This window comes from Drosophila serrata, unplaced genomic scaffold (genome assembly GCF_035046125.1).
Source record: "Drosophila serrata isolate PLE 108 unplaced genomic scaffold, ASM3504612v1 contig_276, whole genome shotgun sequence".
Taxonomy (NCBI): domain Eukaryota; kingdom Metazoa; phylum Arthropoda; class Insecta; order Diptera; family Drosophilidae; genus Drosophila; species Drosophila serrata.
In genome coordinates this window covers 1,514,457-1,534,660 of record NW_028257174.1, presented here as the reverse complement: position 1 = coordinate 1,534,660, position 20,204 = coordinate 1,514,457, and the positions used below count along the sequence as shown (strand labels likewise).

The 20,204-nt window shown below is 41.1% G+C and overlaps 2 protein-coding genes across 6 annotated transcripts; one reads left to right on the top strand and one right to left on the bottom strand.

The window, feature by feature from the left end:
• Positions 1–403: 403 nt before the first annotated feature.
• REG (proteasome regulator gamma) lies at positions 404–2,700 on the bottom strand. 2 transcript variants are annotated; one of them, XM_086835409.1, is made up of 4 exons: positions 2,519–2,700; positions 2,003–2,078; positions 1,385–1,926; positions 404–1,319 (listed from the first exon to the last, which is right to left on the bottom strand). In XM_086835409.1, the coding sequence occupies exons 3-4, from the start codon at positions 1,758–1,760 to the stop codon at positions 952–954; spliced, it is 744 nt and encodes a 247-aa protein (XP_086691535.1). In that variant the 5' UTR covers positions 1,761–1,926; positions 2,003–2,078; positions 2,519–2,700; the 3' UTR covers positions 404–951. The 2 variants fall into 2 exon arrangements, with proteins under 2 accessions (XP_086691535.1, XP_020803648.1); XM_020947989.2 differs by lacking the exon at positions 2,519–2,700 and having other exon boundaries at positions 2,003–2,092.
• Positions 2,562–20,204, top strand: LOC110180325 (Protein strawberry notch). Of its 4 annotated transcripts, none has more exons than XM_020947982.2 (12): positions 2,562–3,538; positions 9,759–9,864; positions 12,853–13,308; positions 13,618–13,971; positions 14,721–15,173; positions 15,238–16,030; positions 16,092–16,526; positions 16,587–17,829; positions 17,893–18,379; positions 18,449–18,587; positions 18,646–19,033; positions 19,106–20,204. In XM_020947982.2, exons 1-12 carry the CDS (start codon positions 3,536–3,538, stop codon positions 19,334–19,336), a joined length of 5,088 nt encoding a protein of 1,695 aa, XP_020803641.2. In that variant the 5' UTR covers positions 2,562–3,535; the 3' UTR covers positions 19,337–20,204. The 4 variants fall into 4 exon arrangements, with proteins under 4 accessions (XP_020803641.2, XP_086691532.1, XP_086691533.1 ...); XM_086835407.1 differs by lacking the exon at positions 2,562–3,538 and adding an exon at positions 8,652–8,908; XM_086835406.1 differs by lacking the exon at positions 13,618–13,971.

Here is a 20,204-nt window from a genome sequence, read left to right as displayed (position 1 = left end):
AATTTTTGGCCGATTTTTTAGCCCCTTTTTTCAAAAAAATGAGAAATTGTTGAACAAAATATAGAAAGAGATTTGCCTGTTGATGCTGATCAAAAATATATATAGTTTATGGGGTTGGAAATGACTCCTTCACTTAGTTTCAAGCTTCTGAATAAAAATTAAACACAGAATTTTTGAATTTTGAGTTTGAATCGAAACGGTTCAAACATGTTTGAGGTGTTGCAGCTGTGAGAGCTCTGGGCTCTGCAACCGAAAAGGTGGCTGCTCTGAGACTCGACACGACTGTCTATCGTAATTGCTATCGAAACGCAAAAGCAGAGTGGCCTCACGCCGATAGTTTTTCAAGGTCTGGCGCCAACGTAAACAAATAAATTAAAATTAGTATAAATAATAAGACACTCTCTTAATATTTTAATACTCTGCCAAAATGATGAGAAGGCTTAGGTTTTATTACAAATTGGTTTTGTATATATTTCTTTCAAGTGTCGAGCGTTAAGACGTTTCCATACTTAGGATTTTAAGTCGGCCGACAATTTCCATGCGCCGTGTGTGTGTGTGTTTGTTTGTTTTTTTTTTTTTTTATTTATTTAAATGTATGTAGTAGCTACAGCTATTTAGTGGAATCTATACAGCATCGGTTTTTGTCTTGTATATTCTACCCTTTCCCGGACTCTAATTTAACTGGAAATTGAACTGTCAAATCGATGCATGCCGATTCATGTTCAAGTTGCTTGTGAAAACCGATTATTTGACATCTTTCGAGTTGTAGAATCGCGACGAGAATCGCTGTCCGTCCGTTCGTTTGTTACATTAGTTCGTTCGTCCGCTCTACGGGCTGGTTTGTATGGGAAAAGAAGGGTGTAGGAGGATTCCGTGGATTATGAGTGTGTGATAGAGAGTGGGGGCAAAAAAAAATAGAAGTGTAGAAGATGGAGAGGCACGATGTGGTACCTAGTAGAGGCTCTCGGCGTTGGAGGAGCGCGGCTTCTTCAGCTTCTCCAGGTTCTTCATCACTGTGTCGTGGAGCGATGAGTAACGATTGCGCACCTCGCAGACTACGAGCCACAGGCTGAGGTACTCCTTCTCGTCCAGCTCGACGACGGCACGGCGATAATCATCAATGTGCGGATATTTGGCCACCTTGGACACGACCTTGGCGCGCGATAGGAAGTAGCGCGAGATTTGATCAAAGAAGGCGGCTGCCTCCGACTCCACAGTTTGGATTTCGGCCAGGGTATCCTCCTGAATGGATACACCAAAGTTGTTGCCATCCTCGATCTTGGGAATCATGAACGAGATCCACATCTTCAGCAAGTTGGCTGCAAAAAAAACAACACACATGTAGGAATCGGAAAGGTTTATAAAGATGCCACCAAATACTTACAATCCTCCACCAGTTTACGGATGATGGGCTTGACCACCTTGATCATATCGCACAGCGGCTTGTTGCACGGCACCGTGCCCGATGGCAGCGCCAGAACCGGCACTCCGCTAATCAGAACATCGTTGCGAGCACGCTTTGTTGGCGGATGATCACCATCCTCGGTGGCGGTCTCCTGCTTCACCAGCACTGGCGGCAGGGCCGGGATGTTCAGGTCCTGATGCACCTCATCGAAGTTGCGCTCATTGAACATTGGCGTGGCCAGCAGTTCGTTCAGCGAAACGATCTTCTCCGGAAAGCGCTTGGTAATAAGCAGCTCCGCCTTTTGGATCAAGGTATTCTTGTATTCCTGCACCTTAATAACCGTGTCGTTGGGCATCTTGTCTTTTTCTTCTTTTATATCTTTCACGGTCACACGTTCAATTAATCTTTAGGCGGCTTTGACGGCGGCGGCTTCTTTCTATTTCCGCTGAAGTCTCGCTACGGTTTCGATCCCACTCCCTGGACGTTGTATGGGCCTGCTCTCCCTTCTCTGGTTCCTACCTCTGCAATGAGACGGCGGTCAAGTGGCGTCGGTGACGATAGATTGCGAAATTGGTGCCAACAAAAAAAAACACTTACCGAATTTTGTACAGATGCCTGATATTATGCGGCAGCGTGGTCGGTAATGTGGCGTAGTGCTTGCTCCTGAAATGTGCTAAAAAACATCGCACACTAAAATATACCAGAAATCAGGAAATGGTCGCACACTGAAATATACCAGAAAACTGCAAATAGTCGCAATAGGTGAAGTTTCTACCAGCGGGATTACAAATTATTGTAATTTGCTCAAAGAAACGTTAGTTATCAGACCTGCTTCGGTATTAACATTCGTTTTCCAGATTGTTCTGGCAGATCTCGTGGGTTTCTCTGTGCTTCCCGCCACCAGCTCAAAATAAGTGTTGTAAAGCGCATGAAAACCATATAGAAAATTTACAACATTTGGTAAATATAGGCTTCATTTCGAATTTTAAACAAATTTATTACAAATTCCTTAATTAATTTTGATGCCACCATGCTTGTATTACTTTATTTTTCAATTACTAGCATTCTAGTATGCCTACTGCTGCGCATTGGTATATTTCCAACAGGTCATACCATTTAGCTCGTTTGGTATATTTGATGTATTTCCGATTAAAAGTGGCACGTTCACGTTGGTATTTTCGTTCGGCCAGTTTTGCTGCCACACTGCATCTCGCACACAGTCGGATTTTTCGTGTTTTAACAAGCAAAAAATACGAATTTTGACGAAACCGTGTTTATCTTTGGCACGCAGGCGGCTCTAGCGCCGGCGTTACGATTTGAAATACGTAGTGCATGTGGAATTACTGAAGTGGCAAAAAGCGCAACGCCAACAACTTCGTGCACAGACACGCCGAGACACCAGTGTGAAAAGAGAAGAGTGAAGACAACGCGGTGCCGTTCGTTGTTGGCATGTTACGTGTTTTTTCGGCATTTCTAGCTTCCTTTTCGATTCCTTTCTCCTTTATTTTGTTGTTGCCGCCTTAATTGTTATTACTGCCGCCGCTGTGATTGCAACGCAACAAATACAAAAACCACAGGCTGAACGCAGGACGATACCGCGTGCACGGAGGCGAGGCAACAACACACACACGCGGACAAAACTCACAACCACAATCGCATTTGCTGGTCGCCCTCCGCGACTCCGCCACACCGCGCGCCCATCATTGTCGCGTTGAAATTTATTGCGGAGTATTTTTCGCTGCATTTGCTGACTGGCTGGCCGCCCATTTGGTTTGCTTCCTTTCGCACACACACACACACACACGCCGCCACCACCGTTCATCATCGGCTCCACGGTCCCAGAAGAGAGCGAATAAGACCGAAGAGCTGGAGAAGCACTGGAAACGGTAAAAAAGAAGCCAAGACGAACAGTTGGAGTTAAAAAACAAACAGAAGAACGGACACAAAAAAAAAAAACTTTCGGTGAAAAAGAGTGGGAAAACGCGTGTGCTTAGTGCTGTTGCACATTATTATTATTTTTTTTTTTGCGTGCTTGACAACAACATTAATAGTGGCTGCGGACATCAACGGCAAAGACGACGACGACGACAACAAAAACAGTTAACTGAAACAAATTGAAGAAGCATCACAATGGTAAGTTTTTGTTGGAAGCGCAGGCCGCTGTTTAGTTTTGTTTGTTTTCTGATTTTGTTATTGCCACTGCATGACTTAATATAATTTCTTTGTTGCTCAAAAATTTTTGCCATTTTCCACACACACATGCTGACACGCACGCACTTGAAACACACATATGCATAAACAAAAACAAAGCGCCTGCAGAAGCGGAAGAAGTAGAAGAAGAAGATGAGGAGCAGAAAGCAACGGCATCGACAGCAGCAGCAGCACCAGTCAGCGCCACTCATTCAAGAATTATTTTTATTTTTTTTCTTGCTTCTTTCTTTTCTCTTCTATCCCCACTCCCCCCTATATTTTACTTGGAGTTTAATATTTCCATTGCAATTCGCATTTTCGCGTGGCCTGGAACTCTGGAACCATGTGTTTTTTCAGCTCTCTTCTTCCTCTGCCGCTGCTGCTGTCTCTGTCTCGCGCGCACACATTGAGATTTAATATATTTTTTTTTGTTCTCCGCACACGAGTTGGGCGAAAAAGTTGCGCTAGGTTAGGGTTAAGGCCATGCGACTCAGTTTTTTTTGAGGGGCAACATGTGTGTTAAGGTGCGTTGGGTGCCGTCGTGCATATTTTATTCAGAAATTATAGTTATATATATATTTTTGTTTTTAACTTTTAATAAAAATATGGCTAAAAATTAACAACAACAAAAGGATTATGTTAGATTTATTATTGTGGCACTTAACAAAAATAAATTATAATATTTAGGGGATTCACATGATCCGCTCGCTGACAAATACAAATTATAATATTTAGGGGATTCACATGATTCGATGGGCTTTGGAAATTAATTCTTGGAAATCATTGTTTTATGTAGCCTTGGTTTTAGTCAGAGGCTTGCAACGCAGTGAAGGAGTCATTTCCGACCCTATAAAGCATATATATTCTTGATCAGCATCAGCAGGAGAATCGATCTAGCCATGGTTGGTGGACAAATAAATTTTTGAAATTTTTTCAATATTTTATAAGGGGTGTTAAAATGATCAAAAATCTAAAAAAAAAATTTAATTTTTGCCATTTTAAATGAAGTATGCAGTTTTATTAATTTAATAAAAACTAGCAGTGAAAAGCTTTCCGAATTGAAATCAATGCATTTTTGGCTTAGTTATGAAATTTTTAAAACTATGATTTTTTTTAATTGTCATATAAAAATATAGTTAATATCGATCAAAAAATGGTATTATAATTTCAGTCAGAAGCTTCAAAATGGGTGAAGGAGTCATTTCCGACCCTATAAAGCATATATATTCTTGATCAGCATGAACAGGAGAATCGATCTAGCCATGGTTGGTGAAAATATAAATTTTCGAAATTTTTTCAATATTTTATAAGGGGTTACGTCGTTAAAATTGTCAAAAATTCATAAAAATTTTCGAATTTGTAAAATTTGGTATTTAGTATGCAGATTTATTAATTTAATAAAAACTATCAAAGGACAGCTTTCCGATTTAAATTTTATGCATTTTTGGATAAGTTTTGAGTTTTTTAAACTTTAATTTGTTGACAAAATTTAGATAAAAAAATATAGATAATATTTTAAGCTTTGTTGTGATCGAAGATTTGTAAGAGATTTCAAAGAGTATTTATTTACAAATTAAAACTAGGCAACTTTATCGGCTTTTTTTTCTAAAAATATTAAAGAATTACCTTATAATTCAACTAACATAATTTTATAAATTAAGCTCTATTTATTTTATTTTTTGTATTTCTTTTTATATCGAAACCCTTAAATATTGTGAATTGATTTCTTTTGTCACTTGTTGCTTAGTGGTGACCGCCACCTCGGAGAGATGTGCCCCCTTTTTAAGCTGGGTCAGGAACCCCAACAAAAAATCTCTTATTTTTTTCTGATTTCTTTTCCCTTGTAGAGAATTCTTGCCTTGGGGGTCTTCACTGTACCTTGTACCTGCTGCAGCTGCAATTGCAACTGCAGTAACTGCACCTGCTGCTGCTGCTGCTGCTGCACTTGATTGCCCCTCCCACAAGCTGCGCTGCTTACCTAAAGCCGTTGCAGTTTTGGGCCTCTGATTGGATGGGTGGGGGTGGGTGGAGGGTGTAAGGACATCAATCCTTCCCTCCTTGTTTTCGGAGCTTGGCTATTTATCGTTGATTCCGCTTTGGTCGCTGCATTCGGAGTTTGGCTGGCGCCTGCGCTCTCTGGTTTGTGTCTTTGGTCAGGTCAGCTCCAAATCGCCTTCTCCTGCTAGCTTCCCCACTCTCTCTCTCTCTCCCTCCCTCTTTCTCTGTCCCTCTATGTCCTGTGTATTTCTATCCCTTTCGTTGTCATAGACAAAGCCTCACATGTCCCTTTCTGTCACATTTTGTTACAGTTTTACAGGTTTTTTTCCCTCATTTTATTTGTTTGCTTTTCAGCTTTTCCTTTGTTTCTTTTTTTGGAGAGCCTTTATCCTCAGTTTTTGTTTTTATTTTTATATTCGCCAACCCTTTGTCGAAGTTCCTGTTTTTTTCTCCTAATTTTTATATGAGTGTGTTGCTTCTTTTTTTTTTTTGAAGGCAACAACATGTTGATGTTGCTCTTGCTCCCTGTGTGTGTGTGTGTGTATGTTGTGTGTGTTTGGGTGGGTGGCAAAACATATGTTTTCGGACAAGAGACTTTCAGCATTTCCTTTATTGCAAGGTCATTCGTTTTGATTTTATTTTGTGTGTCAACACAAAAATGTTGCAAATCTATAAATAGACAGGGGTGGAAGGAGAATAAAGGAGAAAGGGGGTGTTTTGGGAGAAAACTGCACAGCCTGTAGATTTGTGTGTGCTTTATTCTTTAATAAAGATTACGAAGCTTAAGTTACGGAAACTCAGATACCTTTATTTTGAGAAGGAAACTTGAATAAAAGGCTGAGGAGTAAAAAGCAAAGAGCGGGTCAGTTTTCAATGGGAGTTTCGATATTTACAATTTTATTATATCATAATTTACAATACTATACCTTTGCAGGGTATACTAATCTTGGTCAGAAGCTTAAAACTAAGTTAAGGAATTATTTCCGACCCTATAAACCATATATATTCTTGATCAGCATCAAAAGGCGAATCGATCTAGACATGTTCGACAAAAATTTAATTTTTTTCAAAATTTTGAAAATATTATAAGGGGTTACATCATTAAAATTGTAAAAAATTGATAAAAAATTTGAATTTTTGGAAATGTTTATTGAGTATGCAGATTTGTAAACCTAATAAAAACTAACATAGAACTGCATTCCGAATTAAAATTTATGCTTTTTTGACTTAGTTATGAGCTTTTAAAAATTGGATTTGTCGAAGAATTCGTCATATAAATATATCAATAAATATCCATTAAAATAATGCGAAAATTTTACAATCAATCAACTAATTTAATTAAAAACTTCGAGGGTATATAAACTTCGGCTTTCTTTCTTGTTTTGATATAATATTAAGTGATATATTTTAGTGGATATATCAGTCGGACTTTTCCCTTCGATACATGTAAATTCCTAACTATAATATTCGACAAAAGTTAAGCAAGATTTTTTAGGCAACACGATGCTTATTAATAAGTCTTATTTTTAGCTTCTTTAATAAAATATAATTTACAATAAATTCGAGAAAATAATCTTGGGTATCCTGATATACTATTGTGATTATCAGCATGTTTCCCCCATCAAGTGGGTTCACTGTACCATGCAACATGCACTTGGCTCGCCGCCTGGTTGTGTTTGCTCTGGATTTGGGAGCACCTCCCCAATCCCCATCGCCAGAGTGTGTAGTATACAGAGGTATAAGGTGTATATATGTGGACGCATATAGCCATCGAATGACGAGAGCCAACCAGACCCGGCGCCAGGTCCCTCGTCCCAAAACGGAGGACCACCCCCAAGGACATTCCCCCAGCCGCAGCAGCAGTCTGTCTTGCTCTAATTGCTGTGCATGCGCTACAGATTGCTGCTCCTCCAACAACACAGGACACCCAATCCATCCTCCTTCTCCTTCTCTATCTCCTTCTCTGGTAACCCTTTTGTTTAAACAGGATGAGGAGAAGGAAGAACCATAGGGGGTTGGAGTGAGAGTAGGATGGAGGCGGGCACACATGCATATTCCGTTCTCATAAAAGGAGCAAACTTGGTATCTCTGCATGCCAAACATGTTGTTGTTGTTGCTTCGCTGAGCCAAGTGGGTGGCACCGAGGGGTGGTGTATAAAATCCTGAGCGGTTGGGGGAGAGGGGATGTGCAAAACAACATTCCAACCCCTTTTGTTGTCGGTTTAAAGTGGAGCACAGTGTGTCCTGGACGGACATACACAAGGGTACAGTGGCCGCTGATATATGCAAGTTTTCAATTGATTTAGGTTTTTAAATCCAAATTAATTAATTAAGAAATTAAAGAAAATGTGGCTATCAAGAAGCATTTACCAAATGCTAGAAAATTAAAATTAGTAAAACTGTTAGTAGAACAGGGAGGTTATAGAAAACGCTTTGAATAAAACAAAAAGAGTTAGTTTTTTAAGTATATTTAAATTTTTAATATAGTAAAGGTTCGAACCTTAATTGTAAAGCAGATAGAGGACCTCTATTGTTCTACTAGCTTTAATTATATGCTTGTACTTTGCAGGCAAGACATTAAAGTCGAGCGAGCATCCGAAAGTATTAAGCAAAATATTAAAGAAAAAGTTTTTTAATATGTTAAAAATGTATCTAGGAATATGTAAATTTAAATTAACAATTAGAAACTGAAGCTAACCACTGTTCCCAGTTGCTATTGTGCCAAAGGGGGTGGCAAGGAGTTGTCCTCTCGCGTTTGTTTATCGTCCTGTTCCCAGTTGCCAGTTCTGCGTTTCTTGCTTGACTGTCGTCGTCTCCTGACCGTAGTCTCACACACACACACACACACACACACAGGCATACACAGCACACTCTGTCCTGGTCCCGAAGAGATGTTGGCCAAAAACCCACCCCATTCGGACCTCGGCTTACCCCCGGGAGTGGCAGCAGCACCCCCTTTAACCCGTTCCCCGAATAAGTGCAACCCAACTGAACCGACTGGGCTGGGCTGGGCTGGGCATGGATATATTCGCTGGATGGGCTGTGTGTGAATGTTAAATTTTCATTTTGGGGGTTCCAAAGTAGTAGCCCGGTGGCCCGGTCGTGGCCTGACTCTAGTTAGCGATGTAGTTGGCTCCCACACGAGCATCGAATCAGTCGCAAAATTCCCGATATTAGTGTCTATATATATCTAGAGATATCTGAACTATCAGTTGAATCAGGACATACCAGAGCCGGAGCATACCAGAACCTCATCGCTACGGCGACGAGCAGCATCTGACCGCTGGTCTTGCCAAAGACTTTCCCCCGAGCTCTGTGAGTGAGTTTCTTTCCTTGCTTTTCTTCCTTTTTTTTGTGTTGAGCTTGAATCTTTCTCCTATTTTTTTTTTCTTTCACGCGGCGTGCGCAATTTTTTCCCTCGTGCTTTTTGTGCCGTTTTTTCTAAACACCGCACTCTCTTTTTCCGCTCTCTCTCTGTCTGCCTCTCTTGCCGTGTCCTGTGACGCTGAAAAGTGTGCTACAAAAATGAACCATTTTTTTTCGCTCTTTTCTATGACATTTGCACGGCTTTGTTTTTGTTTCCTTTTCGCTAAAGAGAGAAAAAGAGAGTGTGTGTGTGTATTTTGGGTGATTCCCCCTTATATTTCATATAGTGTCCTGTGTGTGTTTGTGTGTGTTTTCCCTTTAAAAAGGACTTCAATCTGACAAAAACTATGAAACTATGAAAATATCGATTTTGTGTTCGCGTTTTTGGGGGTTTCCGGTGCACTGGAAATAATTTGGTGTCATTAATTTAAGTAATTGCATAGAAAAGGAAATATAATGCATATTAATTTTTAAATTGTTTGGTTTTAAAGCATAATTGTGATGTTATATGGTCATATTTGTATTCATATATTTATATATTAATTATATTGTACTTATAATTATTATTAATATATATTGCCTATTATGTTTATAATTAAAATTTTTAATATCTTGTAAAATAATTAAATTCTTCTAGCTTTCCCTTGATTTTTTCTTAATAATTAAAATATTCAAATAGCTCTTAAGATCTTTTTCATGATTTCTCCTCAGTAATTAAAACTATTTAATAGTTTTTAAATAACTAAAGCTTAATAACGTAAAACCCCCAATAAATAATAATATCCTCTCTTTATTTTAGACATCAAAAAAGCGCAAAACCCCCTTTGATGACGACGATATTGATGAGGACGATTCAGGCTCCGATTTTGATGATGACGAGGATCCAGATCTAATAGAAGTGCCCGGTGAGTCTCTTCCCTTTCTAATATTACATACTTAACATTCCACTTTTGATGCCTTAAAACCTTGGGCTTTTTGGTCTGAAAGAGGATTTTCGCCTGCAATGAAAATGGTGAAAAGTGGGGCTCCTTTCGTAGGGATTTGGGCGGAGGCGGCAGCCTGTTCTCCTATTGTTTAGACAACAATTTTATAGGCACCCTTTGGATGTCGATGTATAGATGTGTAGGAGAAGGAGGCTTCTGCCCGAGAACTGAGAACTTTATGGTATAGTTTTTTGGCCTGCCAGGAGGCGAAGGAGGAGTAGATCCTTTTGTTCCAAAAAAAGGGGACTGGGTAGAGTGAAAACAGGAAGGGCTTGACGGGTGGAAAAAGGTAGCTGAACTAAGGTATAGAGTTTGGCCAGAGCCAGTCAGTAGTAACTTGTACACTGAGTTGACATTTCAATCAGTGTTGGGGGTAAGGAGAAGGTAGGGTAAAGTTTTATTGTGTACATTTCCCAACAATTATTGAAAGAGTTTCTATGTAAACCCATAATATATTAGTAAATAGAATTGGATATAAATTAAAAGGGAATATTTGAATGCCAATAGAATGTGCAGAATGAGCTTTAGTAATTCCCCGAAAATATATAATATATATTATAGTACATATAATATAATATGAGATTAATACTGTCTTTCCTTATTGAACTAAACTATAGCTAGAGTTTCCAGTCTCTAGATTCCAATATAAATCTCTTTCACCCTTCCAATTGATTTGTTATCCTTGAACAACATTAATTAAAACCCCTTTAGCATTTAGTCGCTGAAATATTTATGAAATTACCCCTTTCGAAAGCTTATACAAGGATAGGGATGTCATGTTTGTTTGAGATCTGCTGGGTATCGATGGTATATATAAGGTATATACGCAAAGCCCACTCCTATATGTATCCAGTATGGTGTGTCACGCGTATATAACAACACATAACCATGATTATTTAGCCATATGTATATATATAGATATTTATATAGACGGGAGTTGAGCTGGGTTGACCGTGCGTCATTATTCGTGAACATCCATATCCTTTGAATAATTAAAACCGATTAGTTCCAACCATTTCCTTCATATAACGTCAACACAATCGAAGGCCAATGGCTATGAGGTTCTTGGTAATAAAAAAAAGAAAGCGGATATAATATCCTTAATTATTTAGAAAGCAATATCGAGTCCAGAGTGTTAAAAACGCAAGTGTGCCTTCTGACAGGTGTGTGTGTGTGTGTCTCTTATAGATTGAAACTGAATAAAATATCAACAGATTATTGTTGCTCGATCATTCTCCTTTTTCGATATGGATTAGCTAACGAAATTCTAAACATTTGTGGTTTTTATAATTGGAATTTGCAATTGCTTGTTGCCTGAAGTGGTCATCATAGTTAACCGCGACATCAGGCAGGGAATTACAGACCAAAGGAGCATCGTAATGACATTACGATTTCCCTCCCCCCCCATGTGCAAATCATATACATAGGTGTATATATATACTATATATATATAGATATATAGAGAGACAGAGTAAAGAGGACAAGTACATGGCTTCCTGCAGCATATACTTATAATAATTATGATTATGTCTTAGACACAGAAGAAGAGACGGCGACCCTTCCCCTTTTCAAGTCGATATGATGACTCCCAAGTACATGGCATATACTTAAGAGGGCACATATGTACCATCTATCTTTGCTCATTAATTAGATATTTACCTTAAATGAGGGTTGGTGGTGCTGGAGGTGGTGCTCTTCTTCCTCGTGCTCTCTGATTATGTCTGCAATTTGTGCAGCGGAAATGGCAATCTGAGGAAGGCCTTCGATTTGTATCAAAAGAGGTTATATATACATATGTTTGGGGCAGGGGCGGGAGGCATTAATGTGTGCGAATTTCATAAAATATTCACAAGATGCCAATTGAGAAATCACGTGCTTTGCAGAAATTCTAAATCAAATTTGCAGGCAACAACAATAATAACAATAAATCGCTCCCTTCCTTACGGCTTTAGCTTTTAATTATTGCTTTTGTGTGAATCGCAATACTTTTCTTACTATTTTACAAAGGTATTTAGTTTTGTATAATATATAATTAAGTTGTTATCAAATGTGAGCAATCAATAGATATATATTAAACTAACTTAGACTGATTAAATGTAATTTATTTAGTATGGGAAATTAAAACTAGTGTTAGGCTATAGTCAGCAGCTTAAAACTAAGGGAAGGAGTCATTTCCGACCCCATAAATCATATATATTTTTGATCAGCATCAACAGGCGAATCTTTCTAGCTTTATACAGAAGAAAAATTTTTTTGAAATTTTTTTTTTTCAAATTTTACATCGTTTAAATAAAAAAAAAATCAATAAAAATTTGAATTTTTTAACATTTTAAACCGAGTATGCAGATTTGTTAACCTGTTAAAAACTAGCACAGAACAGCTTTCCGAATTGAAATTAAGGGATTTTTGGCTTAGTTATGAGATTTTTAAAACAATGATTTCTGTAAAAAATTGCCATATAAAAATATAGGTAATATTGATTAAAAAATGGTATTCTAATTTTAGTCAGAAGCTTAAAACTAATTGAAGGAGCCATTTCCGACCCTACAAATCATATATATTCTTGATCAGCATCAACAGGCGAATCTATCTAGTATATTTCCAAAAGAAAATTTTTTTTTGAAATTTTTTTCAAATTTTATAAGGGGTTACATCGTTAAAATTGTCAAAAATCGATTAAAATTTTAATTTTTTTACTTCTCAAACTGAGTATGCAGATTTATTAACCTGATAAAAACTATCACAGAACAGCTTTCCGAATTGAAATTAATGCATTTTTGGGTTAGTTATGAGATTTTTAAACTTTTTTTCACTTAATAATAATTATAAATATAATATATAATATAATAAATAAAACCCTTACAAAACAGTATTCAATAACCCTTTCTCTTTTCATTTATTATCTTTCAGGTGGTGGTCGCGATCTGAATACTGCTGTTACCTACGCCCAGAACATACGCAGCGGAGTGGGCGTGACCAAAGGTCCTGCACCTGCTCCTTCTGTCGCTGCAACTGGCGGCATACCCAAAATAGCCAACATTTCCACCCTTGGCCCAAAAATTGTTATATCTCAGAATAATATTAAACCAATATCGTTGTTACGCATCAACAATAATAACAATAATATTATCACCGGCAGCAGCAACGGCAATAAGATAATAACAACAACAACCGGGGGAGCAGCGGGACTGATAAAGGGTGTGGGCACGGGTGTGGTAACTGGAGGCGTGACCACAGCGAAAATCGGAGGCGTGACCTTGGGCGGAAAGATCACACCGATACCAACGATAATAGCCCGAAAAGTGGGTGGTGGACTAGAGAATAGCCTAAACAATATGCCAAAGAAACTGAATAATGCGATAACGGGTAAGTGATAATAACAAATAATAGTAAATATATTAATTAATAATAAAACACGAACACGAACTACAGCGAAAGCCTGAGCCAAGATCAATTAAAAAAAATTAATGCCAATCTTCCCTTATATTTCTCTCTTTCTCTCTTTTCCTCATTTGGTTTACCTTGCTTTTCACCTGGTTTTTCCACCTCTTTTTCGTTGTACCAATATCTTTTGATTGTTTTTCTTTTGGTTTTGTTTGTGGATTTTCCGTTGTCGTTGTCGTTTTGTTTTGTTTTTTGTAATTTCCCCTGGATTTTGATGCTGCTCTCCACTAGCCATGGGCAGTCCTGCCGCAAGGAGCACCAACAGCAGCAGCAGCAGCAGCAACAACAACAGTAGCAACATCAGCAGCAGCAGCAGCATGAGCAGCGCCTTTGGGTCAGGTGGAACCAATACCACCAGCAATTACCTAAACAGCCTGAGCACCAACGAACTGATGAATTTGGCCGCCTATGTGGCTGCCAAGGGAAACAGCTCACCATTGCCACCGCCACCGTCCACGGCTGCCAATTCGGTGAGAAGTTCACCTGGCGGTGGTGGTACCTTCTTTGATGGCATGGGAGGAGGAGGAGCGACCACATCAGCCTCTGCTGCTAATTTCAATATGGCCGCGTCTTTATTGGCGCAGAGTAAGTCGATTAATGTTGGTAACCAACCAAGAAGAATGCCGATTTATCACTTTGTTAATTCCCTTGACTAAGGCACAGATCGTTTAGCAAATGTGTTGTATGGTTTGCTTAGTTATTCTATCAAATTTAATCATAATTCAAGTCCTGAATGAGAAAGAATATGTTGAATGTCTTAAAGGAACCCCAAGATTTCGGAAGAAGAGAGTAGAATCTTTTAAAGAATTCTTGTTTTGTTTGTTGTTATGTTCTTCATAGTTTTCCCCGAGCCAAAGCCAACTGTTTTCTTCCCTTTTTGTAAAACAGCCTGTCCTTCCTTGCACATTTGTGAATTCCTGGAAAGAGCACCCAGAGATTATAAGAAACGAGTTCTCCTACGAAAACATATAGAAAAATGTATAAAAATATGTGTAAATCTTGGAAATCTTGTTAGATTTGTGTTGAGCTTATCAAAATCCCTTGAAATATGTTCATATTTAATAATAATATGTATAAAACCTTTCTCGTAAGCTCTCTTTCTTCTCAAACATAGCTTGCTATCTCTCTCGATCTCCTGATTACCATATTCCACAAATCTCTATAGCCATCTCTTTCCCTTTGGAGGCTCCTCTGCTTGTCAAGAAATGTACCTATTTCCCCCTCGCTCACTTTGGTGTCGTCGTTGTCGTCGTTGTCGTCGTGTTTAATTATTAATACCAACCACAAATCATCTTCGTCATCATTATCCTTTCCCTATACCTATTTGCTTACAGTGAGCTATGCAGGCGGCGTAAGTCCCATTCGTCCTTACAAGGTGACACCGGGAACACCAGGAAACGCCAACGTGGGCAACACCATCAACAAGCAGCAGCTGACAACAACAGCAGGTGGTGGAGGAGGAACACCAGCTGGCGGTGGAGCTGGTGGCATGAAGGGCAACATTACCATGATGGAGGCCGTGCGCAAACTGATTGCCCTGAATCCGCAATACCTGACCAGCGGTATACCAAACGATGCGATTCAGCTTTTCTTGCAATCGACGAACCAAAGGGCACAGACACCAACGATAATGCCACCGATGCCGGTGACGGCCAATGCAGCGGCAGCAGCAGCAGCAGCAGCTGCCCACGCCTCTGCCGTGGCCTATGTCCAGCAGGAGGAGGACGAGGTGGACTATGAGGAGATGGGTGTGGCGGAGACCTATGCCGATTATTGGCCAGCCAAATGTAAGTTGTTTGCTTCTATATACAATTTCTTAATTAATTAACGGAGACCCTTCCTTCTCTTTAGTGCGCTTGGGCAAAAAGCATCCCGATGCCGTGGTGGAGACAGCCTCCCTGAGTTCTGTGGAGCCCTGCGATGTCTATTACCGGCTAGATATACCCCAGGAGACGATCCAAAGCGGGCAGCTTAGCGCCCTGCAATTGGAGTCCATAACGTATGCCTCGCAGGCCCATGATCACCTGCTGCCGGACGGCAGTAGAGCGGGCTTCTTGATCGGAGATGGTGCTGGTGTGGGCAAGGGTCGCACCATTGCCGGCATCATCTATGAGAATTTCCTAAAGGGAAGGAAGAAGGCCCTCTGGATATCCGTGTCCAACGATCTCAAATACGATGCTGAGCGGGATCTCGCCGATATAGGAGCCGGTCGGATCAATGTCCATGCGCTGAACAAGTTCAAATATGCCAAGATCAGCTCGTCGGTGAATAACAATTGCAAGCGCGGCGTCATCTTTAGCACATACTCGGCGCTGATTGGCGAATCGAACAATAAGACGGGAAAGTATCGTTCCCGCTTCCGTCAGCTGTTGCAGTGGTGTGGCGAGGACTTCGAGGGTCTGATCATCTTTGATGAGTGTCACAAGGCCAAGAATCTGTGTCCTGTGGGCTCTGGCAAGCCCACAAAGACCGGTCAAACTGTGCTGGAGCTGCAACAGAAGCTGCCCAAGGCTAGGGTGGTGTATGCCTCCGCCACGGGTGCCTCGGAGCCAAAAAATATGGCGTACATGGTGCGTTTGGGTCTGTGGGGTCAGGGCACGGCATTTGGTTGCTTTAATGACTTCATCACAGCTGTGGAGAGACGGTGAGTTGGAAAATTATACCAATATATGACGTTAACTCACTTTACACCTCTTCCTTTGCAGTGGCGTTGGTGCCATGGAGATTGTGGCCATGGACATGAAGCTGCGAGGCATGTACATAGCCCGACAGTTGAGCTTCAAGGGCGTCAGCTTCAGGATTGAGGAAGTGCCTCTGACCAAGGAGTTCCGGAAGATTTACGATCAATCCGTAGAGCTCTGGGTGGAGGCCATGCAAAAGTTCACCGAGGCAGCGGAACTCATCGATGCCGAGAGTCGTATGAAGAAGACCATGTGGGGACAGTTTTGGTCATCGCATCAGCGATTTTTCAAGTATCTCTGCATTGCCGCCAAGGTCAGTCATGCGATACTGGTGGCCCGCGAGTCCATCAAGTATGGCAAGTGCGTGGTTATTGGTCTGCAATCGACGGGCGAAGCGCGCACTTTGGATCAACTGGAGCGGGATGATGGAGAGCTAACTGATTTTGTGTCCACCGCCAAGTGAGTTGATTTTACTTTATTATATTCCTTTGCCTTTAAACGCGTTCTTTCTTGCCACAGAGGCGTCTTCCAGTCCTTTGTGGAGCGTCACTTTCCAGCGCCCGACCGCAATAGGATCAATCGCATTCTGGGACTCTACGATGATTCGTCCTCGCCGCTCGAGTCTTCCTCAAGTTACAATAACAATAATAGCTCTGCAGCGGCGGCAAGCAAGCGAAAGGGTGTAAGCACTAGTAATGGCAAGGCCAAAAAGCTCAAGAAGCGCAGCGGCAGCAGCAGTGATAGCGACGTGGAGTCGGAGGTCAGCAGGAAACAGAAGCGTCGAAAGAACAGTGACAGCGATGAGGGACAGAATAGTGATGACAATGCCGCCTTTCGTAGCGATGCAGACGATGATGATGATGATGAGGATGAAGACGAAGATGAGGACGACGACGAAGATGATGATAGTGATGATCATGAGGCGGAAAGCGATGTGGCCAGCGATGCCAGTTCCGATTTCAATCCATTCTTCAGCGGTAGCGACAGTGACATTGATCCCTGGGTAAATGCACGCAGTAAAAAGTCATCCTCCAAGAAGGTTACCAAAAAGAAGATCAAGAAAAAGGTGAAGAAGGAAACAAAACCCAAGAAGGAGAAGGAAACAGAAGCGGCTACATCTAGCACATCCTCCAAGACGAGCACCACCACCACCACCAACACCACCGATGCCATGTCAGCCGCTGTGGCCGCTGCTCTCAATGCTGCAAAATCCCGTAAATCCCAGCTATCCACGCAGGACAAGATCCAGGATCTCCTGCAAAAGAAGCAAGAGCTCAAGGGCACTGTGACCCCAATTGGCGTGAATGGCGTCAAAATGAACTACGGGCCACCGCCCAAAGATGCTATCGAGCGGGCATGCACCATGAAGGAGGAGCTCTTGCGTAAAATTGAACGTTTAGGCTCTCGCCTGCCACCGAATACTCTGGATCAACTGATTGACGAACTCGGTGGCCCCGACAACGTGGCCGAGATGACGGGCAGACGGGGTCGCGTTGTCCAGAACGATGATGGTTCCATACAGTACGAGTCGCGCATTGAATCTGATGTGCCACTGGAAACGCTTAATATTACGGAGAAGCAGCGCTTTATGAATGGCCAGAAGGATGTGGCCATTATTTCGGAGGCAGCCTCCAGTGGTATCTCTCTCCAGAGTGATCGACGGGTTGCAAATCAGCGGCGTCGCGTACACATCACGCTGGAGCTGCCCTGGTCCGCCGACCGGGCAATACAGCAGTTTGGACGCACACATCGATCCAATCAGGTGAGCATACAACATTGATTTTGATTATGTTCTGAGATTAATTCTATTACCTTTTCCTTCTAGGTAAATGCCCCCGAGTACATCTTCCTCATTTCGGATCTAGCCGGCGAACGGCGCTTTGCCTCCACGGTAGCCAAGCGTTTGGAATCGCTGGGTGCCCTCACACATGGTGATCGTCGGGCCACTGAGACCCGTGATCTCTCACAATTCAACATAGACAACAAATACGGCAGACAGGCATTGGAAACGGTGATGCGTACTATAATGGGCTATGAGGCGCCACTGGTTCCACCACCCACGGATTATAGCGGCGAATTCTTCAAGGATATCGCTGGTGCCTTGGTGGGCGTTGGCATAATCGTGAACACCGAGAGCCATCCAGGAGTGCTCAGCCTAGACAAGGATTACAACAACATATCAAAGTTTCTTAATAGGATTCTTGGCTGTCCGGTGGATCTGCAGAATCGTTTGTTCAAATACTTTACCGACACCATGACGGCAATTATACAGCAGGCGAAGCGTGGCGGTCGCTTCGATCTGGGCATAGTGGGTAAGTCTTCAAGTAGGATATTATATGTACAAGAACTCTTCTAAAACAATGGCTAATTATTCCTTACAGACTTGGGTGCTGCGGGCGAGAATGTAACCCGCGTGCGGCTCATACGGTTTCTGCGAAAACATGCCACCGGAGTGGCGCCCACGGAGCTGCATACGGTGCGGGTGGAACGCGGCATGATTTGGCAGGAGGCTTTGGACAAGTAAGTGAAAGGAAAGATCATCCTCGAACTGTATGCATAATATTTAATTTGTCTCTAGGTATGCCGATCTCTTCAACGAGAATGAGGGCTTCTACCTATCCCATCAGTTGCGCAATCAAAAGCGCACCGCCATCATGGTGGTTATCTTGCCTTACAGCGCGACGAACAGCAGCAGTAGTAGCAGCACAGCCGGAGATTCCGACAATCCCAAAAAGAAGAAGGCAACGCGCAGCAAAAAGGAAATAATGTGCCAGATCTACAGACCGAATACGGGCCTGCAGGTGCGTCACGAGTCGTTGTTCGAGCTGGAGAAGAAGTATCGGAAGGTGCAAATGACGGAGGCAGAACCCCATTGGACAGAGCAGTACGATGCCTCGGTGAATACGTGTTCGCATGCGTACTGGAATGGCAACTGCCGGAATGTCAGTCTGGGCAATGATTGTGAGGTGAGTTACGGAACGATATTATAAACCTAAAGGTCTTTAATTTAAACTCTACTTTAATTTCTTACCTTGTAGGTGGGCTTGCGGCAGCGGTTGTACCATGTCCTAGCCGGCTCCGTGCTCTCCGTTTGGGGTCGCGTTGAGCATATACTGAATACACGTTCCAACAGCAAGATGCAGGTGATACGAATGAAGACGACGGATGACGAGAAGATTGTGGGCACCCTGATACCCAAGTCGTGCTTCGAGACATTGATGAATGATCTGCGCAGCGATTCCGAGAAACACGAGGAGTTCAACTACTGAGCGTCCCCAGTGGTTCTTGTGTGATTTTTGCATGCAAATTTGTATCCTTCCAGCTGAGGATGATCAAGGCTCTAGATATATCCATATATATATATATATATATATATATATATATATATATATATATATATATATATATATATATATATATATATAAATAATAATTTAACTAAACGTTAAGATACCGCTACATAGCGTATATATGTATGTAAATTGACACGACAAGAAGTGAAGAGTGCATGAGAAAACTCCCCAATAATTTTGTTTGTTTTTTTTCTTACCTTAAAATGGACACAAAAAAGAAGATGTTATAACCAGACTTTGGCTAAGATATACAGATGACAGATATAAGAAATACAAAGAAAAGGAAAGAAAGCAGAAGAGGAAATGTAATGAAATGAAAACGCTTATAAGAAAGGACTTTTCTCAATGATTTCTATATGATTAATTAATGATACAAGTTATGTTTAAAACCACTGAATAAACCGTCACCCTTGTAAACTATTTATTACTATTATTACGTACATATTACACATATCTATTAATAGACATACGAACATATATATATATATATAAATGAACTATTTTTTTTTCTTGTTTTTAAATGTAACAAAACCCCCCAGCAAAGGCATTGCATTTTTTTCTTGTTTTTTTCTATTAGCAGCAAAGTGTACTGACTGCTCTCGTTGTAATTAGACATAAATAAATATATATATATTTAGTTATAATAATTAAATATAAGTTAAGCCAACAGACATTGAGAGATAGCTCTTAAAAAAAGGGAAAGGAGGCGGTGTAGAGAGAGTGGAGGAAGGAAAGTAAGCTGTACGTACAATTAATAAATCTAAATGTGCGGATTAAATGAAAA